This window comes from Anolis sagrei, chromosome 11 (genome assembly GCF_037176765.1).
Source record: "Anolis sagrei isolate rAnoSag1 chromosome 11, rAnoSag1.mat, whole genome shotgun sequence".
In the NCBI taxonomy this organism is placed as follows: Eukaryota; Metazoa; Chordata; class Lepidosauria; order Squamata; family Dactyloidae; genus Anolis; species Anolis sagrei.
In genome coordinates this window covers 34,851,630-34,874,215 of record NC_090031.1, presented here as the reverse complement: position 1 = coordinate 34,874,215, position 22,586 = coordinate 34,851,630, and the positions used below count along the sequence as shown (strand labels likewise).

Genomic DNA, 22,586 nt, shown 5'->3' with positions numbered 1-22,586 from the left:
CAAATAAAATACTGGTATTATTTATTTATTTATATTATTATTATATAATAATAATAATTTATATATAATTATTATTTATATATAATAATTATTTATATATAATATATAATAATAATAATATATAATATATTATAATAGTATAGTATATATCTATATATATAAAATTCAAAAGGGCGTCGTTAGGGGCCGCAAAACACGAAAACCCCTGGATGAAAAATCACCAAACTTGGTGTACGCATACCTCAAACCACAAGGTATGCAGAACAATCATCACAACTCAAAAAAATATAACAACAAACTCACAATTACAGAACCAAACGGAGCATGCGCAAGCAGCTAAGGAAGGAAGTAAACTGGTAGAGAAGGAAGAAAGGAAAGAAGAAAACTGAATGAAAGAAGGAGTGAAAGAAGCAGAGAAAGAGGGAGAGAAGGCTGGCCACAGCAACGCGTGGCGGGTAAAGCTAGTGTGTTATATCTGGGAAGTATCCGACGTGGGATCCAATGCAAAAGCCAGCATAGCGATCTTGTGTGCTGTGTGCGAATCAAACTGTATCGGCCTCCTTTGCTGCAGCGCCACACTCCTGGCTCAATCATCATCAGAATGGTCCTTTTAATATAGTCGAAAATCGTCTTGGCCTGCTTTGCTGCAGCACCACCCTTTTGCCTCATGCTCGCTGCTTCCTTCTTCTCCCGCAGGCGGCACCTTGGCGGAGTTCATCCACAAGCGCGGGAGTTCCCTCCTGGACGAGGAGACCATCCTGCACTTCTTTGTGCAGATCGTGCTGGCCCTGCACCACGTCCACAGCAAGCAGATCCTCCACCGGGACCTCAAGACCCAGAACATCCTGCTGGACAAGCACCACATGATGGTCAAAATCGGGGACTTTGGCATCTCCAAGATCCTCAGCAGCAAGAGCAAGGCTTACACCGTGGGTGGTGGCCCCTTCTGCCCGGGAAGCCTTTCCAGAGGGTTCGGGGGGGGGGGGAGGCCTCCTTTTTGGTAATCCTGAACCCGTGCCCCCCTTTAGGTGGTGGGCACCCCCTGCTACATTTCCCCCGAACTCTGCGAAGGCAAGCCCTACAACCAGAAGAGCGACATTTGGGCCCTGGGGTGCGTCCTCTACGAGCTCGCCAGCCTGAAGAGGGCCTTTGAAGCCGCGGTAAGAATAATAATAATAATAATGTCAAAATAATAATAATATCAAAATAATAATAATATTGATGAAGATGAAGCTGTGGAAGTAATAATAATATCAAATAAAATAGTGATGATAATCATGATGATGAAGAAACTGCATTAATAATAATAATAATATCAAGATGATGATGCAGTAATAATAATAATATCAAAATAATAATATTGATGATGATGAAGTTGCAGTAATAATAATAATAATAATAATAATAATATCAAGATGATGATGCAGTAATAATATATAATATTATAATAATAGTAATAATATATAATATTCATGCAGTAATAATAATAATAATATCAAAATAATAATATTGATGATGATGAAGCTGCGGTAATAATAATAATAATAATAATAATATCAAGATGATGATGCAGTAATAATAATAATATCAAAATAATAATATTGATGATGAAGTTGCAGTGATAATAATAATAATAATATCAAGATGATGATGCAGTAATAATAATAATATCATAATAATATTGATGAAGAAGCTGTGGAAGTAATAATAATAATATCAAATAAAATAATGATGGTAATGATGGTGATGATGAAGCTGCGGTAATAATAATAATAATAATAATAATAATAATAATAATAATAATATCAATATTGTATGTATATACAATATATTATATTATTTGCATTGCACAATATTAGTATTATATAATACTATATAATATCAGATAAAATAATAATAATATTGAAGATGATGAAGCTGCGGTAATAATAATAATAATCTCAAATAAAATGATGATCATGCAGTAATAATAATAATAGTAATATCAAATAAAATAATAATATTAATGATGAAGCTGCGGTAATAATAACAATATCAAATAAAATGATGATGATGCAGTAATAATGATAATAATAATATCAAATAATAATAATAACAATAGTGAAGCTGAGGTAATAATAATAATATCAAATAAAATAATGATGATGATGATGAAGCTGCGGTAATAATAATATCAATATTATTTGTATATACAATATATTATATTATTTGCATTGCACATTATTGGTATTATATAGTACTGTGTAATATCAAATAAAATAATAATAATATTGAAGATGAAGCTGCGGTAGTAATAATAATAATAATAATCTCAAATAAAATGATGATAAAGCTGTGATATAATAATAATGATGATGATGTTGGGTAGTTGGATTGTACCCACTAAAATAATAATAATAAATATTTTTACCTCTCAATCAAAGAGATACAAGTGGGATATAAATAAATAGAATAATAAAAAGAAACACTAAAAAGTAAGTCATTTGATTGATTTATACCCTGCTTTCCTCATTCCAACGAGACTCATTGTTAATATATTTATTTACATCCTGCTTTCCTCTCTTAAGCGAGTCTCAAACCTGCTCACGACATTAATAACTATCCGATTTAATTCCCACCAATGTTAAAATAGCATTAAATAGAGAAACATCCAGACTGATCACCTGTCGGAGTCTCCTGGGTGGGCATCTGTCGGGAGGGCTTGGATGGTGTCTTCCTGCCTGGCAGAAGGGGGTTGGATTGGATGGCCCCTCGGTGTTCCCATCTGTGATTCTGAAACGGTTGCAAGCTCTTGCAGTGATAGTGCCATGACACGTGTTTGGAGGGGAGACCGGGACCCCGCAGGGCCTTTCCGGTGGGACTCCCTGCCACAGACTTCCTTACCCATCCCGCCCTCTGCCAGAACCTTCCTGCCTTGGTGCTGAAGATCATGAGCGGGACCTTTGCGCCCATCTCGGACCGCTACAGCCCCGACCTGCGGCAGCTCATCCTGGCCCTCCTCCACCTGGACCCCTCCAAGCGGCCCCAGCTGGGAGAGATCATGGCCCAGGCCCTCTGCGTACGGCCCCTCCTTGACCTCTACACAGACGTGGGCAGCGTCCGCATGCGCAGGTGGGGGCTACAGGTGCCCCTGGGGTGAGGGGGGGGGCAGCACAGGGACCCAAGCCAGGAACCAATCCTTCTGTTCTTTCGTCCCGCAGACCCGAGAAACCTCTGGCCACGGTTCCGGCAGTGGCCCACGGCAGGGCAGGAGGGGGCATTGCTCGGGCCAGAGGTCAGTTGCGGCGGCACCCATCTTTCTTTGGACAATGGCTGCCCTGGCAGTGATCCTGGGGAGTCTAGCACATTGTTGGGTGCCGCTACCGGAATCTTTTGGTGTCTTCTTTGCGTGCTATCATGGGATCTTTTATTGTTATTGTTATTCCTGACCATCTCTACGGTCCTACATGACTGTCCTGCAGCCTATTATTGTTGTTGTTGTTGTTGTTGTTGTTATTATTATCTGAGCTTTCTGACCATCTCTTTGGTTCTACATAACTGTCCTGCAGCCTATTATTATTATTATTATTATTATTATTATTATTATTATTATCATTATTATTATCTTCTGAGCTTCCCGACCATCTCTTCTGTCCTACATGTCTGTCCTGCAGCCTATTATTATTATTATTATTATTATTATTATTTTCTGAGCTTCCCGACCATCTCTTTAGTCCTACATGACTGTCCTGCAGCCAATAATAATAATAATAATAATCATCATCATCATTATTATTATTATTATTATTATTATTATCTTCTGAGCTTCCTGACCATCTCTTCTGTCCTACATGACTGTCCTGCAGCCTATTATTATTATTATTATTATTATTATTATTATTATTATTATCTGAGTTTCCTGACCATCTCTTTTGTCGTACATGACTGTCCTGCAGCCTATTATTATTATTATTATTATTATTATTATTATTATTATTATTACTACTACTATTTTCTCAGCTTGTTTGTCTCTTGTCCTACATTAATGTTCTGCAACCTATTGTTGTTATTGTTGTTGTTATTTTCCGAGCTTTCCATCTGTCTCTTTTGTCCTACGTTATTGTCATGCAGCCTGTTGTTGTTGTTGTTATTTTCTGAGAGTTGTGGGATCTTTGGGTTCTTCCATCTTTGACTTCTTTGGTCCTACATGACAGTCCTGCAGAGCCTATTATTATTATTATTATTATTATTATTATTATTATTATTATTATTTTCTGAGCTTCCTGACCATTTCTTTTGTCCTACATGACTGTCTACAGCCTATTACTACTACTACTACTACTACTACTACTACTATTATTACTATTTTCTGAACTTGTTTGTCTCTTGTCCTACATAATTGTTCTGACCCCTACTGTTGTTATTGTTGTTGTTATTTTCCGAGCTTTCCATCTGTCTCTTTTGTCCCACATAATTGTCCTACAACCTGTTGTTATTGTTATTATTATTATTATTATTATTATTATTATTATTTTCTGAGCATTGTGGGAACTTTGGGTACCATCTTTGGCATTCTTGGGTGCCTTCTTTAGATGCCTTCCTTGGGTGCCATTGTGGGATCTTTGGGGCAATCTTTGGTATCTTTATGTACCCTCTTTGACTTCGTTGGATGCCATGTTGGGTGCCATCGCAGGATCCTTGGGTGCCATCTTTGGCTTCCTTGGGTGCCATTGCGTGATCTTGGGTGCCATCTTTGGCTTCCTTGGGTGCCATTGCGGTGCCCGTTGACCTCTCTTTCCCCATTGGCCCCAGGATCCCGCCTGGGCTCGGCCCGCCCGGGCCTCCCTCCGGCCCCGTCCTCCATCTACACGTGGGGCTCCGGCCTGAGTGCCCCGCTCCGGCTGCCCATGATGAACACGGAGGTGGTGCAGGTCTCCACGGGGCGGACCCAGAAGGCCGGCGTCACCAAGTCCGGGCGGCTCATCATGTGGGAGGTGAGAGAGCCTGGCCTCTTCCAACGCAAGCCATGATCCGTTGGGAGGGATCGGGTGGTGTCTTCCAGTATGGCAGGAGAGGGTTGAGCTGGATGGCCTTTGGTTCACGTCCAAGCCTATTATTATTATTGTAGAGGCAGTATGGCCATCTGACAGGAGGGTTTTGATTGTATCTTCCTTTATGGCGTTTGGGGTTGGTCTGGATGGCCTTTTGGGTCATCTTCTAAATCTATGATGCTATGCCATTATTATTATTATTATTATTATTAATAATAATAATAATAAGCAGAGGCAAGATGGTCATCTGTCAGGAGGGCTTTGATTGTGTCTTCCATTATGGCAGATGGCATTGGTCTGTATGGCCTTTTGGGTCATCTTCCAAATCTATGATGCTATGCTATTATTATTATTATTACTATTAAGCAGAGGCAGGATGGCCATCTGTTGGGAGGGCTTTGATGGTGCCTTCCTTTATGGCAGGAGGGGGTTGGGCTGGATGCCCCCTGGGGGTCCCTTCCGATTCTTTCTTCCTCCTCTTTTTTCCCTCCCCCAGCCTCCCCCGGTGGGCTTAGCAGGGGGCCCCTCCCTCCCAGGGGCCACTGAACAATTTCAGCCCCAGTTTGTGTGCCGCTTCCTGGAGGGTCAGTCCGGAGTGACCATCAAGCACGTGGCCTGCGGGGACCTCTTCACCACCTGCCTCACAGGTACCATTTAAGTCCCCAGGTTTCAGATGGGCGGCATTTGAAAGGGATCTAGGGGTCTTGGTGGGTGGCCATCTGCCTGGAGGGATCAGATTGTGTCTTGTCCGGCAGAAAGGAGTTGAACTGGATGGCCTTTGGGGGTCTCTGTAAGAACCCTGTGCAAAACCCGGATGCCAAGCTGCCAGTGGACACTAGGGGTCAGTGTTGGCCTTTGTTGTCATTGTTTTGGGCCGATGACAACCAAGTGTGAGAAGTTCCTTAGATGTAAACCCACAAAATACAACAAAGCCAAACAATACAACCAGGTCGTAAAATGTTTTATTAAGATCTCTAAACATTGCTGGCGGGATCCTCTGCTTGCCCTGGCGCTGCTCTGGGAGGAAGCGCAACATCATCATCATCATCATAATACACTATAATATAATATAATAATATAATGGTATCATATAATATAATAATTATATATAATAGTATAGTATAATACAATAGCATAATGGTATAATATAATATAATATAATAATTACATATAATAGTATAGTATAATATAATAGCATAATGGTATAATATAATATAATATAATAATTACATATAATAGTATAGTATAATATAATAGCATAATGGTATAATATAATATAATATAATAATTACATATAATAGTATAGTATAATATAATAGCATAATGGTATAATATAATATAATATAATAATTATATATAATAGTATAGTATAATATAATAGCATAATGGTATAATATAATATAATATAATAATTACATATAATAGTATAGTATAATATAATAGCATAATGGTATAATATAATATAATATAATAATTATATATAATAGTATAGTATAATATAATAGCATAATGGTATAATATAATATAATATAATAATTACATATAATAGTATAGTATAATATAATAGCATAATGGTATAATATAATATAATATAATAATTATATATAATAGTATAGTATAATATAATAGCATAATGGTATAATATAATATAATATAATAATTACATATAATAGTATAGTATAATATAATAGCATAATGGTATAATATAATATAATATAATAATTACATATAATAGTATAATATAATATAATAGCATAATGGTATAATATAATATAATATAATAATTACATATAATAGTATAGTATAATATAATAGCATAATGGTATAATATAATATAATATAATAATTATATATAATAGTATAGTATAATATAATAGCATAATGGTATAATATAATATAATATAATAATTATATATAATAGTATAGTATAATATAATATAATAGCATAATGGTATAATATAATATAATATAATAATTATATATAATAGTATAGTATAATATAATATAATAGCATAATGGTATAATATAATATAGTATAATATAGCATAGTATAATATAATATATTAGTATAATGGTATAATATGATATAATAATTATATATAATAGTATAGTATAATATAATATAATAGCATAATGGTATAATATAATAATTATATATAAAAGTATAGTATAACATAATATTATAGCATAATAATATAATATAATATAACAATTATATATAATATTATAATATAATATTATATAATGTAATAATGCTATATAAAAGTATAGTATAATAATATAATTATGTGAGAGTAATATATATAATATAGTTATAATTGTTTAGTATAATATATAATATAATAACATATGATAGGATAGTATGATAATATAATTACAGAAGAGTGTAATATTATATATATATATATAATATATATAATAGTATAGTATAATAATATAATTATATGAATGTAATATATATAATATAATAAATATATATATAATATAATAATATAACAGTATAATAGAATAATAACATGTAATAGTATAGCATGATAATATAATTACAGAAGAGTGTAATATATATAATATATAATATAATAATATAACAGTATGGTATAATAGAATAATAACATATTATTCTATTAGTATAGTATTATTCTATTAGTATAGTATGACAATATAATTGCAGAAGAGTGTAACATATATAATATATAATATAATAAGTATATATATAATATAATAATATAACAGTATAGTTTAATGGAATAATAACATGTAATAGTATAGTATGACAATATTATTACAGAAGAGTGTAATGTATATAATATAATAATAATAATAATAATAATAATATAAATAGTATAGTTTGATAATGTAATTACAGAAGGGTGTTTTATATATATATATATATATATATATATATATATATATTATATGTTTAGTATAATATAATATAATTATATGAGTGTTCCCAAGTGTCTAGGACTGTGTGATGTATCGGTGAATGATGCGTGCAGATCCCAGTTGGGTGGCCTTTTGCAGCTGACCGGTGGTGATTTTGTCAGCACCAATTGTTTTTAAGTACAGGCCAAGGTCTTGAGGCACTGCACCCATGATTATTATTATCAATAATAATAATATTTACTACTGGCCTTTTCTTGCTGCTCGAGGAGGTGGGTTAATATGTGGAAAAGGAAAACATAAACCACAACAAGGCAGCCTGAGGTGCGGGTGAGGGATGGAAACGCAGTCCGCTCCGGATTCATGTCCCAACTTCCCTTTGCAGACAGAGGGATCGTCTTGACCTTTGGCAGCGGGAGCAGCGGCTGCTTGGGCCACGAGACCTTGACAGACGTCAGCCAGGTGCGTGGAATGGCCTTCCCTGTGTTTCCCAAGTGCCTGGGGATCATGGGTGTTGGAGTCCATCCCCCTTTGAAGTTACGTTGACCCTTTTTCAGCCCAAGATCGTGGAGGCCCTGCTGGGCTACGAGATCACGCAGGTGGCGAGCGGCGCATCGCACGTCCTGGCCGTCTCCACCGAAGGGGAAGTCTTCTCCTGGGGCCGAGGGGACAATGGTGAGCGGCGGAGGGTCAGCGGCCCTTTCCCTCTTGTCCTCCTTTCCCTCCTTTCATTCCGTCCTTCTTTCAGGCCGCCTCGGTTTGGGCACCCAGGACTCGCACAGCTCCCCGCAGCAGGTGACCGTCCCTGCCGACCACGAACCCCAGAGGGTCCTCTGCGGCATCGACGCCTCCATGATCCTGACCGCCAAGAACCAGATCCTGGCTTGCGGGAGCAACAGGTAGGGGGTGAGGGGGTCTCCAAGAGGGGCCACTATCTTGAGTGCGGCCTCAGAGTGGAGCCTCGTTGAGAAGGTGCCCAGCAAAGCCACGGCGGTTTTGGCCGGCAGGACAATATACTATATGCAGAAGAAATAGAGTAGGCCTCTATTTATTTATTTATTTATTTACTGTCCTTGTATACCGCCGTTTCTCAGCCTAATTGGCGACTCAACGCGGTTTACAACAAAATATACAGTGCACAGTATACAATTAAAACCATAAAAAACATAATACACAATATTACAGACATTGTGTATATGTGTGTGCTTGTCTATATATGTATTTGTGTGTATATATGTAAGTATGTGGATATGTATATATGTATATATGTGTGTATGTATATGTGTACATGCATATTGTGTATATGTGTGTGCTTGTCTATATGAATACATGTGTGTATATATGCATGTATGTGGATATGTATATGTGTGTGCATGTGTATATGTATATATGTGTGTATGTATATGTGTACATGCATATTGTGTATATGTGTGTGCTTGTCTATATGAATACATGTGTGTATATATGCATGTATGTGGATATGTATATGTGTGTGCATGTGTATATGTATATATGTGTGTATGTATATGTGTACATGCATATTGTGTATATGTGTGTGCTTGTCTATATGAATACATGTGTGTATATATGCATGTATGTGGATATGTATATGTGTGTGCATGTGTATATGTATATATGTGTGTATGTATATGTGTACATGCATATTGTGTATATGTGTGTGCTTGTCTATATGAATACATGTGTGTATATATGCATGTATGTGGATATGTATATGTGTGTGCATGTGTATATGTATATATGTGTGTATGTATATGTGTACATGCATATTGTGTATATGTGTGTGCTTGTCTATATGAATACATGTGTGTATATATGCATGTATGTGGATATGTATATGTGTGTGCATGTGTATATGTATATATGTGTGTATGTATATGTGTACATGCATATTGTGTATATGTGTGTGCTTGTCTATATGAATACATGTGTGTATATATGCATGTATGTGGATATGTATATGTGTGTGCATGTGTATATGTATATATGTGTGTATGTATATGTGTACATGCATATTGTGTATATGTGTGTGCTTGTCTATATGAATACATGTGTGTATATATGCATGTATGTGGATATGTATATGTGTGTGCATGTGTATATGTATATATGTGTGTATGTATATGTGTACATGCATATTGTGTATATGTGTGTGCTTGTCTATATGAATACATGTGTGTATATATGCATGTATGTGGATATGTATATGTGTGTGCATGTGTATATGTATATATGTGTGTATGTATATGTGTACATGCATATTGTGTATATGTGTGTGCTTGTCTATATGCACTCTATAGTGATTAGAGTGCTGGTGGGGAAGGAGGGATTTAAAAAGGTCAAAATAACCTGTTTGTATTCTTGTGTGTGGAACACTGCTTTTATTTATTATATATATATATATATATACACACACACACACACACTAGCTGTACCGTCTTTATACTTGTGGGTAAACAGTATTTCTTGATGTTTCTTTGACAGTGTTGACGTAGAGATTTGCCTACTCTGGAACATGCAACATATAATTGTCCATCTTTAGGAGTCCCTTTCAAATCTATAATAGTGTATCTGTGTGTGTGTGTGAATCATATATATCTATCTATATCTATGCTGGATGGCTCTCTGTCAGGAGGGTTTTGATTACGTTTTCTTGCCCTGGTGAAGGGAGGTGGACTGGATGGCCTTAAGTATTTTCTGTTGGTCATGGAGGTTCTGTGTGGGAAGTTTGCCCCAATTCTGTTATTTGTGGGGTTCATTCAGAATAGTCTTTGCTTGTAGGTGAACTATAAATCCCAGTAACTACAATTCCCAAATGCCAAGGTCTATTTCCCCCAAATTCTATCTGTGTTCATATTTGGGCATATGGAATATTCGTGCCAAATTTGGTCCAGATCCATCCTTGTTTGAGTGCTCTCTGGATGTAGGTGAACTACAACTCTCAAACTCAAGGTCAATGCCCACCAAACGCTGCTAGTATTTTTTGTTGGTCATGGGAGTCCTGTGTGTCAAGTTTGGTTCAATTCCATCGTTGGTGGAGTTCAGAATGCTCTTTGATTATAGGTGAACTATAAATCCCAGCAACTACAACTCCCAAGTGACAAAATCATAATTTTTTGAGTGGTGGTCACTCCTTGTGTTGTAAGATGTTTTGTTGCCAAATTTGGTGTGATTTCATTCATTGATTCTTTTGTTTTTAAGCCAGTCATTATGACATGAGCATTTATATATATATATATTATTATTATTATCTGTCTCTTTTGACCTTTTGCAGCTGACCGGTAGTGATTTTGTCAGTGCTGATTGTTTTTCAGTACAGGCCAAGGTCTTGAGGCGCTGCGCCCAGTGTGCCCATCCCCACTGGGATGATGATGATGATTCTTCTTATTATTATTATCTGTCTCTTTTGCCCTGCAACCAAATGGACTTCCTCCCTCTCCCTGGCAGGTATAACAAGCTGGGCCTGGACCGCATTGGGGTGTCCCAAGGGGAGTCCCACCCCACGGATTCGGTGGAGGAGGCCCTGCTCTTCAGCCCCGCTCGCTCGGCCCCCTTGAACGAAGAGGCCATCATCTGGGCCGACATTGGGACGTCCCACTCGGCGGTGGTCACCGGTGAGCGTCTGAATGGGGCTGTTCGGCCTGGAGGGCGGCCTAGTTGGCACAAGCGTCCTTCTGGATGTCCAGCTAGAGTCTGGACATTCCTACGTTGTCATGAGAGGGCTGCCCCATTGCGTTCTAACGGACCCCTGTCCCCCTCCTCCCGTGTTTCCCTCCGCAGCCTCAGGCCAGTGCTTCACGGTGGGCAGCAACCAGCACGGCCAGCTGGGCCCCCTCCCCTCCCGCTCCAGCCGGTCACCCTACCTGGTGGAGGGCCTCCAAGCGGTCAAGGTGGCCATGGTGGGCTGCGGGGACGCCTTCACCGTCGTGGTGGGAGCAGGTGAGGTTGCGGTGACGCCCCCTACGTGCCATCGTGCCGCTTCCCCTCGTCCCGTTGGCCAAGTGGTGACCCCCCCCCTTGGCCGAGTGGTGACCCCCCCCCTTGGCCGAGTGGTGACCCCCCCCTTGGCCGGGTGGTGACCCCCCCCTTGGCCGAGTGGTGACCCCCCCCCTTGGCCGAGTGGTGACCCCCCCCCCCTTGGCCGAGTGGTGACCCCCCCCCTGCTTCTTCCCAGATGGCGAGGTGTACACTTGGGGCAAAAGTGCCCGGGGCCGCCTGGGCCGGAAGGAGGAGGACACCCGCCGGCCGGGCCCCGTCCACCTGGGAGAGGGCCACCCCATCCAAGTGGCCTCCGTCTCCTGCTGCCACGGAAGCACCTTGCTGGCCGTCAAACGTGAGTGGGGCACCAGGGGTCTTCAGGGTGGCCGGGGGGCACCTCCCATGCACCAGGTCAAACACGGGGCCCCTCCTCGGGAAAGGGGCACCACGCTTCCCACTGAACGTGGCAGGAAGGAGAGGCAGAAGGGGGGACCACGAGTAGACGCCCCTCATTCTCTCCCCCCCCCCCCCCCCGGGTACATGATAATATCAGATTGTGTCCATAATAATAATAATAATAATAATAATAATAATAATAATATTATACATGGATTGGACTAATAATAATAATAATAATAATAATAATAATAATATCAATTAGTTGGATTGTACCCACAATAATAATTTATAATAATAATAATAATAATAATATCAGTTAGTTGGATTGTACCCACAATAATAATTTATAATAATAATAATAATAATAATAATAATAATAATATCAGTTAGTTGGATTGTACCCACAATAATAATTTATAATAATAATAATTTATAATAAATAATAATAATAATAATAATAATATCAATTAGTTGGATTGTATCCACAATAATAATTTATAATAATTTATAATAATAATAATAATATCAGTTAGTTGGATTGTACCCACAATAATAATTAATAATAATAATAATAAATAATAATAATAATATCAATTAGTTGGATTGTACCCACAATAATAATTTATAATAATAATAATAATAATAATAATAATATCAATTAGTTGGATTGTATCCACAATAATAATTTATAATAATAATAATAATATCAATTAGTTGGATTGTATCCACAATAATAATGTATAATAATAATAATAATAATAATAATAATATCAATTAGTTGGATTGTATCCACAATAATAATGTATAATAATAATAATAATAATATCAATTAGTTGGATTGTATCCACAATAATAATTTATAATAATAATAATAATATCAATTAGTTGGATTGTACCCACAATAATATTTTATAATAATAATAATTAATAATAATAATAATATCAGTTAGTTGGATTGTACCCACAACAACAATAATATGTATATTATATTATATTATATTATATTAATTATTAGCATAGCATAGTATTGCAACGCGGGGTGGGGGGCAGCCTGTTCCTGACCAATTGGGTTGTTGTAGGCTTTTCAGGCTGCCTGGCTATGTTCCGGAAGCATTCTCTCCTGACGTTTCGCCTCCATCTATGAAAGGCATCCTCAGACTATTATTATAGTTGGCTGTGTTCGGCCTCCGTCCAGGTTCTCATCCAAGGGATGAATAAGGCAGTGAGAAGGCCGGGAGCTTTCCCAGGGATTCGGGGAGATGAAAATAAAGTGGGGGGGGGGGGGGGGAGAGGGGGGAGAGAGACCCCTCTCCTTTCCAAGGAGCGCCGAAGGGTTCCGGCTCCAGACAAAAGCCTCTCTGTACGGGATCCCTCGCCGAGAGGCTCGTGCCAAGCGCTGGGAGGGCGCCAACCCCCCGGAAGCCAAGGCCTAGAAATCAATCAAGGGGCCAAAAGCAGGACCTTTTCTCCCTCCCTCCCTCCCCACTTCCTTCCTTCCACACAAAAATATTACACTTGTGGGCCCTTTTGGGGCTTGTTGTTTGGGCTTGGCTGCATGTAAGCCGCCCGAGTCCCCTTTGGGGAGATGGTGGTGGGTATAAATAAAGATTATTATTATTATTATTATTATTATTATTATTAGCCACCCCGAGTCCCCTTTGGGGAGATAGTGTTGGGTATAAATAAAGATTATTATTATTATTATTATTATTATTATTATTATTATTATTATGTCATTTCTGGGCTCAGCCTCATGTAAGCTGCCCCGAGTCCCCTTTGGGGAGATGGTGGCGGGGTATAACTAAAGATTATTATTATTATTATTATTATTATTATTATTATGTCATTTCTGGGCTCGGCCTCATGTAAGCCACCCCGAGTCCCCTTTGGGGAGATGGTGGTGGGTATAAATAAAGTTTATTATTATTATTATTATTATTATTACTATTATTATTAGCCACCCTGAGTCCCCTTTGGGGAGATGGTGGTGGGTATAAATAAAGTTTATTATTATTATTATTATTATTATTATTACTATTATTATTAGCCACCCTGAGTCCCCTTTGGGGAGATGGTGGTGGGTATAAATAAAGTTTATTATTATTATTATTATTATTACTATTATTATTAGCCACCCCGAGTCCCCTTTGGGGAGATGGTGGCAGAGTATAAATAAAGATTATTATTATTATTATTATTATTATTATTATTATTATTATTATGTCATTTCTGGGCTCAGCCTCATGTAAGCCACCCCGAGTCCCTTTTGGGAGATGGTGGCAGGGTATAAAGACTATTATTATTATTATTATTATTATTATTATTATTATGTCATTTCTGGCTTGGCCTCATGTAAACTGCCCTGAGTCCCCTTTGGGGAGATGGTGTTGGGGTATAAATAAAGATTATTATTATTATTATTATTATTATTATTATTATTATTATTATTATGTCATTTCTGGGCTCGACCTCATGTAAGCTGTCCCGAGTCCCCATCGGGGAGCTGGTGGGGTTGGGTATATATAAAGGTTATTGTTATTATTATTATTATTATTATTATTAATTTTTTGTGTGTTTTCAGCTGCGACGGAGGAGCCCAACCCGCCGTGACGAGGCACCAAGCAAGAGGCCTTCCTCCGGGCAAGGGGTCACCCAGGTGAGGATGGGGGGACCACGCCAACGACGCTCCGTCCTCGTCCTGTCCTCGGAGCTTGCTGAGAAATCTGCTCCTCCTCCCGCAGCGTGACAGAGACAGAGACAGGTTTATTTTTGTGGCCTGACTCAGATTTGGGGACATCATCATCGCCATCATCACCACCATCACGTGTTTGGAACCCGCCTCCTCCCTCCGTGACTCAGTGCCAACCTTTTCCAAGCCTCTTCCCTTCCTTAGATTCACAAAGGCATCGCTCTCTCTCGGGGATTTATTTTGGGGGGCGGAGACCACCTTTGACCTTCCCTCCCAGGGATCCATTCAGAAAGCCTGCCCTGAATTTTCCTTCCGAGGGTTAAGTCCCTGCGTTACTGGATTGGGAAAACGGAGGAGGGAAAGGACACTAGACATAGACATATTTTTTTTCCGTCTCAGGAGTGACTTGAGAAACTGCAAGTCACTTCTGGTGTGAGAGAATTGGCCGTCTGCAAGGATGTTGCCCAGGAGACGTTGCCCGGATGTTTTGATGTTTTGCCTCCTCTTTGCATGGGGAGCTGGAGCTGACAGAGGGAGCTTATCTACACTCTCCCCAGATTCAAACCTCCAACCTGTCGGTCTTCAGTCCTGCTGGGGCTCTATATTTACATATATATCTACATATATACACACACACATATATAGATGTACATATATATCTACATCTACATATATATCTACATGCTCACACAGTTATATATAGATGTACACATATCTACATATACACACATATAGATGTACATATATATTTACATATACACATATATCTACATATGTACACACACATATATAGATGTACATATATATCTACATATACATATATATATCTATATCTACACACATAGGTGTTCATATATATCTATATACACACACACACATATAGATGTACATATATATCTACATACACATATATATCTACATATACATACATTATAGATGTACATATATAACTACATATATATATCTACACGCACACATATATATAAAAATGTGCATATATATCTACATATATACACATATGTATATAGATGTACATATATATCTACATATACATCTCTCTCTCTCTCTCTCTATATATATATATGCACACACACACACACATGAATGACACTTCTTTTCTTAAAGCAAGGAACGACGTAGTAGGCCAAGTGTGTGGGATAAGGCAAAATAGAAATAATAATAAAATATATTATTATTATTATTAATAATAATCGTTTATTTTTAATTTTAATAATGTTAATGCAATATTTTAAATATAAATATTTATATTTTAAACAATATTATAAATAATATAAGTAAATGTTTATATTTCTAAACAATATTTATTTTAATAATATTTTAATAAAAATAATTAATAATAAAAATTAATAATGTTGACATCTCCTGCAGGTTGGGAAGCAATTGATGAAGCGCGAGAGCAATTTCAGCCAGAGGGAAGGAAGGAAGGCAGGAAGGAAAAATGTGAGTTTCCAATAAGACAGAACAGAGCTGAGATTGGGTTGCTGTGAGTTGAGAAACAGCCAGGCTTTGAAGCTGCAAGGCCATTCAATGCTAACCAAGGGGGCCAAGGCAGACAAGAGTCCTTTCACCCACCATTTCACAGATATATAAACCCAATTTTCCTGATTTCCAACAGACCTCCCAACCTCTGAGGATTAGCATTTAATGGCCTTGCAGCTTCAAAGCCTGGCTGGTTGCTGCCTGGGGGGATTCTTTGTTGGGAGGTGTTACATGGCCCTGGACATCATTCCACAGATATATAAACCAAGTTTTCCTAGTTTCCAACAGACCTCCCAACCTCTGAGGATTAGCATTTAATAGCCTTGCAGCTTCAAAGCCTGGCTGGTTGCTGCCTGGGGGGATTCTTTGTTGGGAGGTGTTACATGGCCCTGGACATCATTCCACAGATATATAAACCAAGTTTTCCTAGTTTCCAACAGACCTCCCAACCTCTGAGGATTAGCATTTAATGGCCTTGCAGCTTCAAAGCCTGGCTGGTTGCTGCCTGGGGGGATTCTTTGTTGGGAGGTGTTACATGGCCCTGGACATCATTCCACAGATATATAAACCAAGTTTTCCTAGTTTCCAACAGACCTCCCAACCTCTGAGGATTAGCATTTAATAGCCTTGCAGCTTCAAAGCCTGGCTGGTTGCTGCCTGGGGGGATTCTTTGTTGGGAGGTGTTACATGGCCCTGGACATCATTCCACAGATATATAAACCAAGTTTTCCTAGTTTCCAACAGACCTCCCAACCTCTGAGGATTAGCATTTAATAGCCTTGCAGCTTCAAAGCCTGGCTGGTTGCTGCCTGGGGGGATTCTTTGTTGGGAGGTGTTACATGGCCCTGGACATCATTCCACAGATATATAAACCAAGTTTTCCTAGTTTCCAACAGACCTCCCAACCTCTGAGGATTAGCATTTAATGGCCTTGCAGCTTCAAAGCCTGGCTGGTTGCTGCCTGGGGGGATTCTTTGTTGGGAGGTGTTACATGGCCCTGGACATCATTCCACAGATATATAAACCAAGTTTTCCTAGTTTCCAACAGACCTCCCAACCTCTGAGGATTAGCATTTAATAGCCTTGCAGCTTCAAAGCCTGGCTGGTTGCTGCCTGGGGGGATTCTTTGTTGGGAGGTGTTACATGGCCCTGGACATCATTCCACAGATATATAAACCAAGTTTTCCTAGTTTCCAACAGACCTCCCAACCTCTGAGGATTAGCATTTAATAGCCTTGCAGCTTCAAAGCCTGGCTGGTTGCTGCCTGGGGGGATTCTTTGTTGGGAGGTGTTACATGGCCCTGGACATCATTCCACAGATATATAAACCAAGTTTTCCTAGTTTCCAACAGACCTCCCAACCTCTGAGGATTAGCATTTAATAGCCTTGCAGCTTCAAAGCCTGGCTGGTTGCTGCCTGGGGGGATTCTTTGTTGGGAGGTGTTACATGGCCCTGGACATCATTCCACAGATATATAAACCAAGTTTTCCTAGTTTCCAACAGACCTCCCAACCTCTGAGGATTAGCATTTAATAGCCTTGCAGCTTCAAAGCCTGGATGGTTGCTGCCTGGGGGGATTCTTTGTTGGGAGGTGTTACATGGCCCTGGACATCATTCCACAGATATATAAACCAAGTTTTCCTAGTTTCCAACAGACCTCCCAACCTCTGAGGATTAGCATTTAATAGCCTTGCAGCTTCAAAGCCTGGATGGTTGCTGCCTGGGGGGATTCTTTGTTGGGAGGTGTTATATGGCCCTGGACACTGTTTCACAGAAATATAAACCCAGTTTTCCTAGTTTCCAACTGACCTCACAAGCTCTGAGGATGCCTGCCAGAGATGCAGGTGAAATGTCAGGAGAGAATGCTACTGGAACATGGCCAGGCAGCCTGGAAAACCCACAACAACCCAGTGATTCATGGAAACCTTTGACAACACAGAGATTAAAGCAAACATAAAGTTAATGGGCAATTGAGGCCCGGGGGTCGGCTCCAAGTCACAAACATGAGCTAGGCCTTATCACTCTGGCCATCGGGCATTCGTCCAGTGACCGAAACCACAAAGGTTTCAGGCCATGGTTCCCAACACTTGGCTCCTCCCACTCTCTCCCAGAATTCCCAAAAGGGAGAAGGAATGGCGCGGTTTGTAGCTGGAGCGCATGGAGATTTGCTTCTCAAAGTCTGCCAAAGAGAGCCATGCAATCTATCGAAATATAAATAAAAATGCAATGTTCGTTTGTGGGATTAGCATAACTCTGAAACCACTGGGGGAATGGACACCAAATTTGGACACAAGACCCCTCTCGGGCCAACGAGTGACCATCACTCAGAAAAACACTGGAAAACACAACGGAAGGGACTTAAAAAGGCAAAAAATAAAAAATACAATGCACATGCAAAACCACATATATATACACACATATATGCATACACACACACACACACACACACAAAACATACACAGAAAGGAAGGAAGGAAGGAAGGAAAGAAAGAAGGGTAGAGAAGGAAAGAGAGCAGGAGGGAAAGAAAAGGGAAGGAGAGAAGGAAAGAAAGAAAGAAAGGTATAGAAGGAAGGAGGGAGAGAAAGAGGGAGAGAAGGAAGGAAAGAAAGAAGGGTAGAGAAGGAAGGAAGAAGAGAAGGAGGGAAGGAAGGAAAGGAAGGAAGGAGAAAAGGAAGGAAAAAAGGATAGAGAAGAAAGAAAGGAGGGAAGGAGAGAAGGAAGGAAAGAAAGAAGGGTAGAGAAGGAAGGAGGCAGGGAGAGAAGGAGGGAAGGAGAGAAAGGCAGAGAAGGAAGGAAAAATAGAAAGATAGAGAAAGAAGGGTAGAGAAGGAAGGAAGGAGAGAAAGAGGGAAAGAAGGAGAGAAGGAAAGGTAAAGATGGAGGGAGGGAAGGAAGGAAGGAAGGAAAGAAGGATGGAACACGGATGGAACCAAAGAGCAAAGGAAGTGAGAAAAGAAACAGGTAGAGAAGGAAGAAAGAAGAAGGGAAAGAAAAAGAGGGAAGGAAGGAAAGAAGGAGGGAAGGAGAGAAAGGAAGAAGGAGAGAAAGAGGGAGGGAAGGTTGGCTACAGCAATGTGTGGCGGATACAGCTACTGTGTGTGTGTGTGTGTGTGTATATATATATATATATATATGGTATTTGTATTATACAACCAGGTGTGCTATTTATTTATTTATTGACAGTATTTCTATTCCACCCTTCTTCTCACCCCGCAGGAGACTCATGGCGGATCACAATGCGCATATACATGGCAAACATTGAGTGCCATAGACACACAACATATGTAGACAGACACACAGATGCTATTCAACATTCCAGCTTTTCAATGAGGGTATTCTGGCCACCAGGGGAGTTGTTGCTTCACCGTCCATTTGTGACACTGATGAAGTATTTCCTTATTCTTTGCATGCTTCCTGGAGATTTTTATGGCCTGGTAAATTAATTAAATTAGCCTCCCCACATAATTGGTACCTAAATTCCCTACTTGACAGATGCAACTGTCTTTCGGGCTTCAAAGGGAAGCTGTCACTTCACCGTCCATTTGTGACACTGGTGAAGTACTTCCTTATTCTTTGCATGCTTCCTGGAGATTTTTATGGCCTCGTAAATTAATTAAATTAGCCTCCCCTCATATGTGGTACCTAAATTTCCTACTTGACAGATGCAACTGTCTTTTGGGCTTCAAAGGGGAGCTGTTGCTTCACTGTCCATTTGTGACACTAATGAAGTACTTCCTTATTCTTTGCATGCTTCCTGGAGATTTTTATGGCCTGGTAAATTAATTAAATTAGCCTCCCCACATAATTGGTACCTAAGTTCCCTACTTGACAGATGCAACTGTCTTTCGGGCTTCAAAGGGAAGCTGTCACTTCACCGTCCATTTGTGACACTGATGAAGTATTTCCTTATTCTTTGCATGCTTCCTGGAGATTTTTATGGCCTGGTAAATTAATTAAATTAGCCTCCCCACATAATTGGTACCTAAATTCCCTACTTGACAGATGCAACTGTCTTTCGGGCTTCAAAGGGAAGCTGTCACTTCACCGTCCATTTGTGACACTGGTGAAGTACTTCCTTATTCTTTGCATGCTTCCTGGAGATTTTTATGGCCTCGTAAATTAATTAAATTAGCCTCCCCTCATATGTGGTACCTAAATTTCCTACTTGACAGATGCAACTGTCTTTTGGGCTTCAAAGGGGAGCTGTTGCTTCACTGTCCATTTGTGACACTAATGAAGTACTTCCTTATTCTTTGCATGCTTCCTGGAGATTTTTATGGCCTGGTAAATTAATTAAATTAGCCTCCCCACATAATTGGTACCTAAGTTCCCTACTTGACAGATGCAACTGTCTTTCGGGCTTCAAAGGGAAGCTGTCACTTCACCGTCCATTTGTGACACTGGTGAAGTACTTCCTTATTCTTTGCATGCTTCCTGGAGATTTTTATGGCCTGGTAAATTAATTAAATTAGCCTCCCCACATAATTGGTACCTAAATTCCCTACTTGACAGATGCAACTGTCTTTCGGGCTTCAAAGGGAAGCTGTCACTTCACCGTCCATTTGTGACACTGGTGAAGTACTTCCTTATTCTTTGCATGCTTCCTGGAGATTTTTATGGCCTCGTAAATTAATTAAATTAGCCTCCCCTCATATGTGGTACCTAAATTTCCTACTTGACAGATGCAACTGTCTTTTGGGCTTCAAAGGGGAGCTGTTGCTTCACTGTCCATTTGTGACACTAATGAAGTACTTCCTTATTCTTTGCATGCTTCCTGGAGATTTTTATGGCCTGGTAAATTAATTAAATTAGCCTCCCCACATAATTGGTACCTAAGTTCCCTACTTGACAGATGCAACTGTCTTTCGGGCTTCAAAGGGAAGCTGTCACTTCACCGTCCATTTGTGACACTGGTGAAGTACTTCCTTATTCTTTGCATGCTTCCTGGAGATTTTTATGGCCTGGTAAATTAATTAAATTAGCCTCCCCACATAATTGGTACCTAAATTCCCTACTTGACAGATGCAACTGTCTTTCGGGCTTCAAAGGGAAGCTGTCACTTCACCGTCCATTTGTGACACTGATGAAGTACTTCCTCATTCCTTGCATGCTTCCTGGAGATTTTTATGGCTGCATAAATTAGTTAAATTAGCCTCTCCGCATAACTGGTACCCATTCCGGAATATTCTCGATCTTCTGCTGAGACTTGACCGTTACTTGTCTGTCTTTCGGAGCCACCAAAGGCCCTCGTGGTCCGTCCAAGGTGGACAAACCTGCTCCAAAGAAGTCGCTTCAAAGACACAGCTGGCTGTGGCCATGCCTGACTGGGCTGAGCCAATATTTGGCATCATCATCCGGCCTGCATTAAACAAACAGGAGGTGGAATGGAACCAACATCACCATGGCTTTTTTTTTTAGCTTGGGAAATGAGGGTGAAAATTCTCCTTTTTCGAAGCAAGGACCCGGTCCTAATCTGCCTGGCTCTGGTTTGTTTTCCTTCCAAACCCACAGTGAAGCTATTTATCCCAAGGTCTGATTGTGTGATTGGCAAGAGGTGTTCTGAAGACATTGTCCACTCTGAGGCTGAGAGAGTGCCGCCTGAGATCAGAGTTGAAACCTGGTCTCCAGAGACACCATCATTATTATTATTGTTGTTATTATTATTATTATTATTATTATTATTATTTGAAACACAACAAGATGAGTCCACAGCAGACAAGATCACTCTGCTGGCTCTTGTATTGTATTGTATTGTATTATTATTATTATTTGAAACACAACACATTAGGACAAGATCACTCTGCTCGCTGTTGTATTGGATTATTATTATTATTATTATTATTATTATTATTATTATTACTATCAGAAACACAACAAGATAAGTCCACAGTCACTCTGCTGGCATTGTATTGGATTATTATTATTATTATTATTATTAGAAATAAAACAAGATGAGTCCACAGCAGACAACATCACCCTGATGGCTCTTGTATTGGATTATTATTATTATTATTATTATTATTATTATTAGAAATACAACACATTAAGACAAGATCACTTTGCTGGCTCTTGTATTGGATTATTATT

The 22,586-nt window shown here is 39.2% G+C and overlaps 1 protein-coding gene across 2 annotated transcripts in view; it reads left to right on the top strand.

Annotated features, from left to right (window-relative positions):
• Positions 1-21,898, top strand: part of NEK8 (NIMA related kinase 8) — a 26,451-nt gene extending 4,553 nt beyond the window's left edge. Inside the window, exons 3-17 of one of the 2 annotated variants that reach the window (XR_010910355.1) lie at positions 697-929; positions 1,029-1,160; positions 2,903-3,111; positions 3,201-3,274; positions 4,792-4,973; positions 5,527-5,677; positions 8,299-8,375; positions 8,471-8,588; positions 8,662-8,812; positions 11,379-11,545; positions 11,712-11,870; positions 12,106-12,264; positions 14,890-14,964; positions 16,387-16,458; positions 19,716-21,898. Coding sequence is in view for 1 of the 2 variants with exons in the window: in XM_067472201.1 (XP_067328302.1) it covers positions 697-929; positions 1,029-1,160; positions 2,903-3,111; positions 3,201-3,274; positions 4,792-4,973; positions 5,527-5,677; positions 8,299-8,375; positions 8,471-8,588; positions 8,662-8,812; positions 11,379-11,545; positions 11,712-11,870; positions 12,106-12,264; positions 14,890-14,918 (1,841 nt within the window). In the remaining variant the exon portion in view is untranslated. Of the gene's footprint in view, positions 1-696; positions 930-1,028; positions 1,161-2,902; positions 3,112-3,200; positions 3,275-4,791; positions 4,974-5,526; positions 5,678-8,298; positions 8,376-8,470; positions 8,589-8,661; positions 8,813-11,378; positions 11,546-11,711; positions 11,871-12,105; positions 12,265-14,889; positions 14,965-16,386 lie in introns of both variants that reach the window. The other variant, XM_067472201.1, reaches the window with a different exon arrangement.
• The last annotated feature ends 688 nt before the right edge of the window (positions 21,899-22,586 follow it).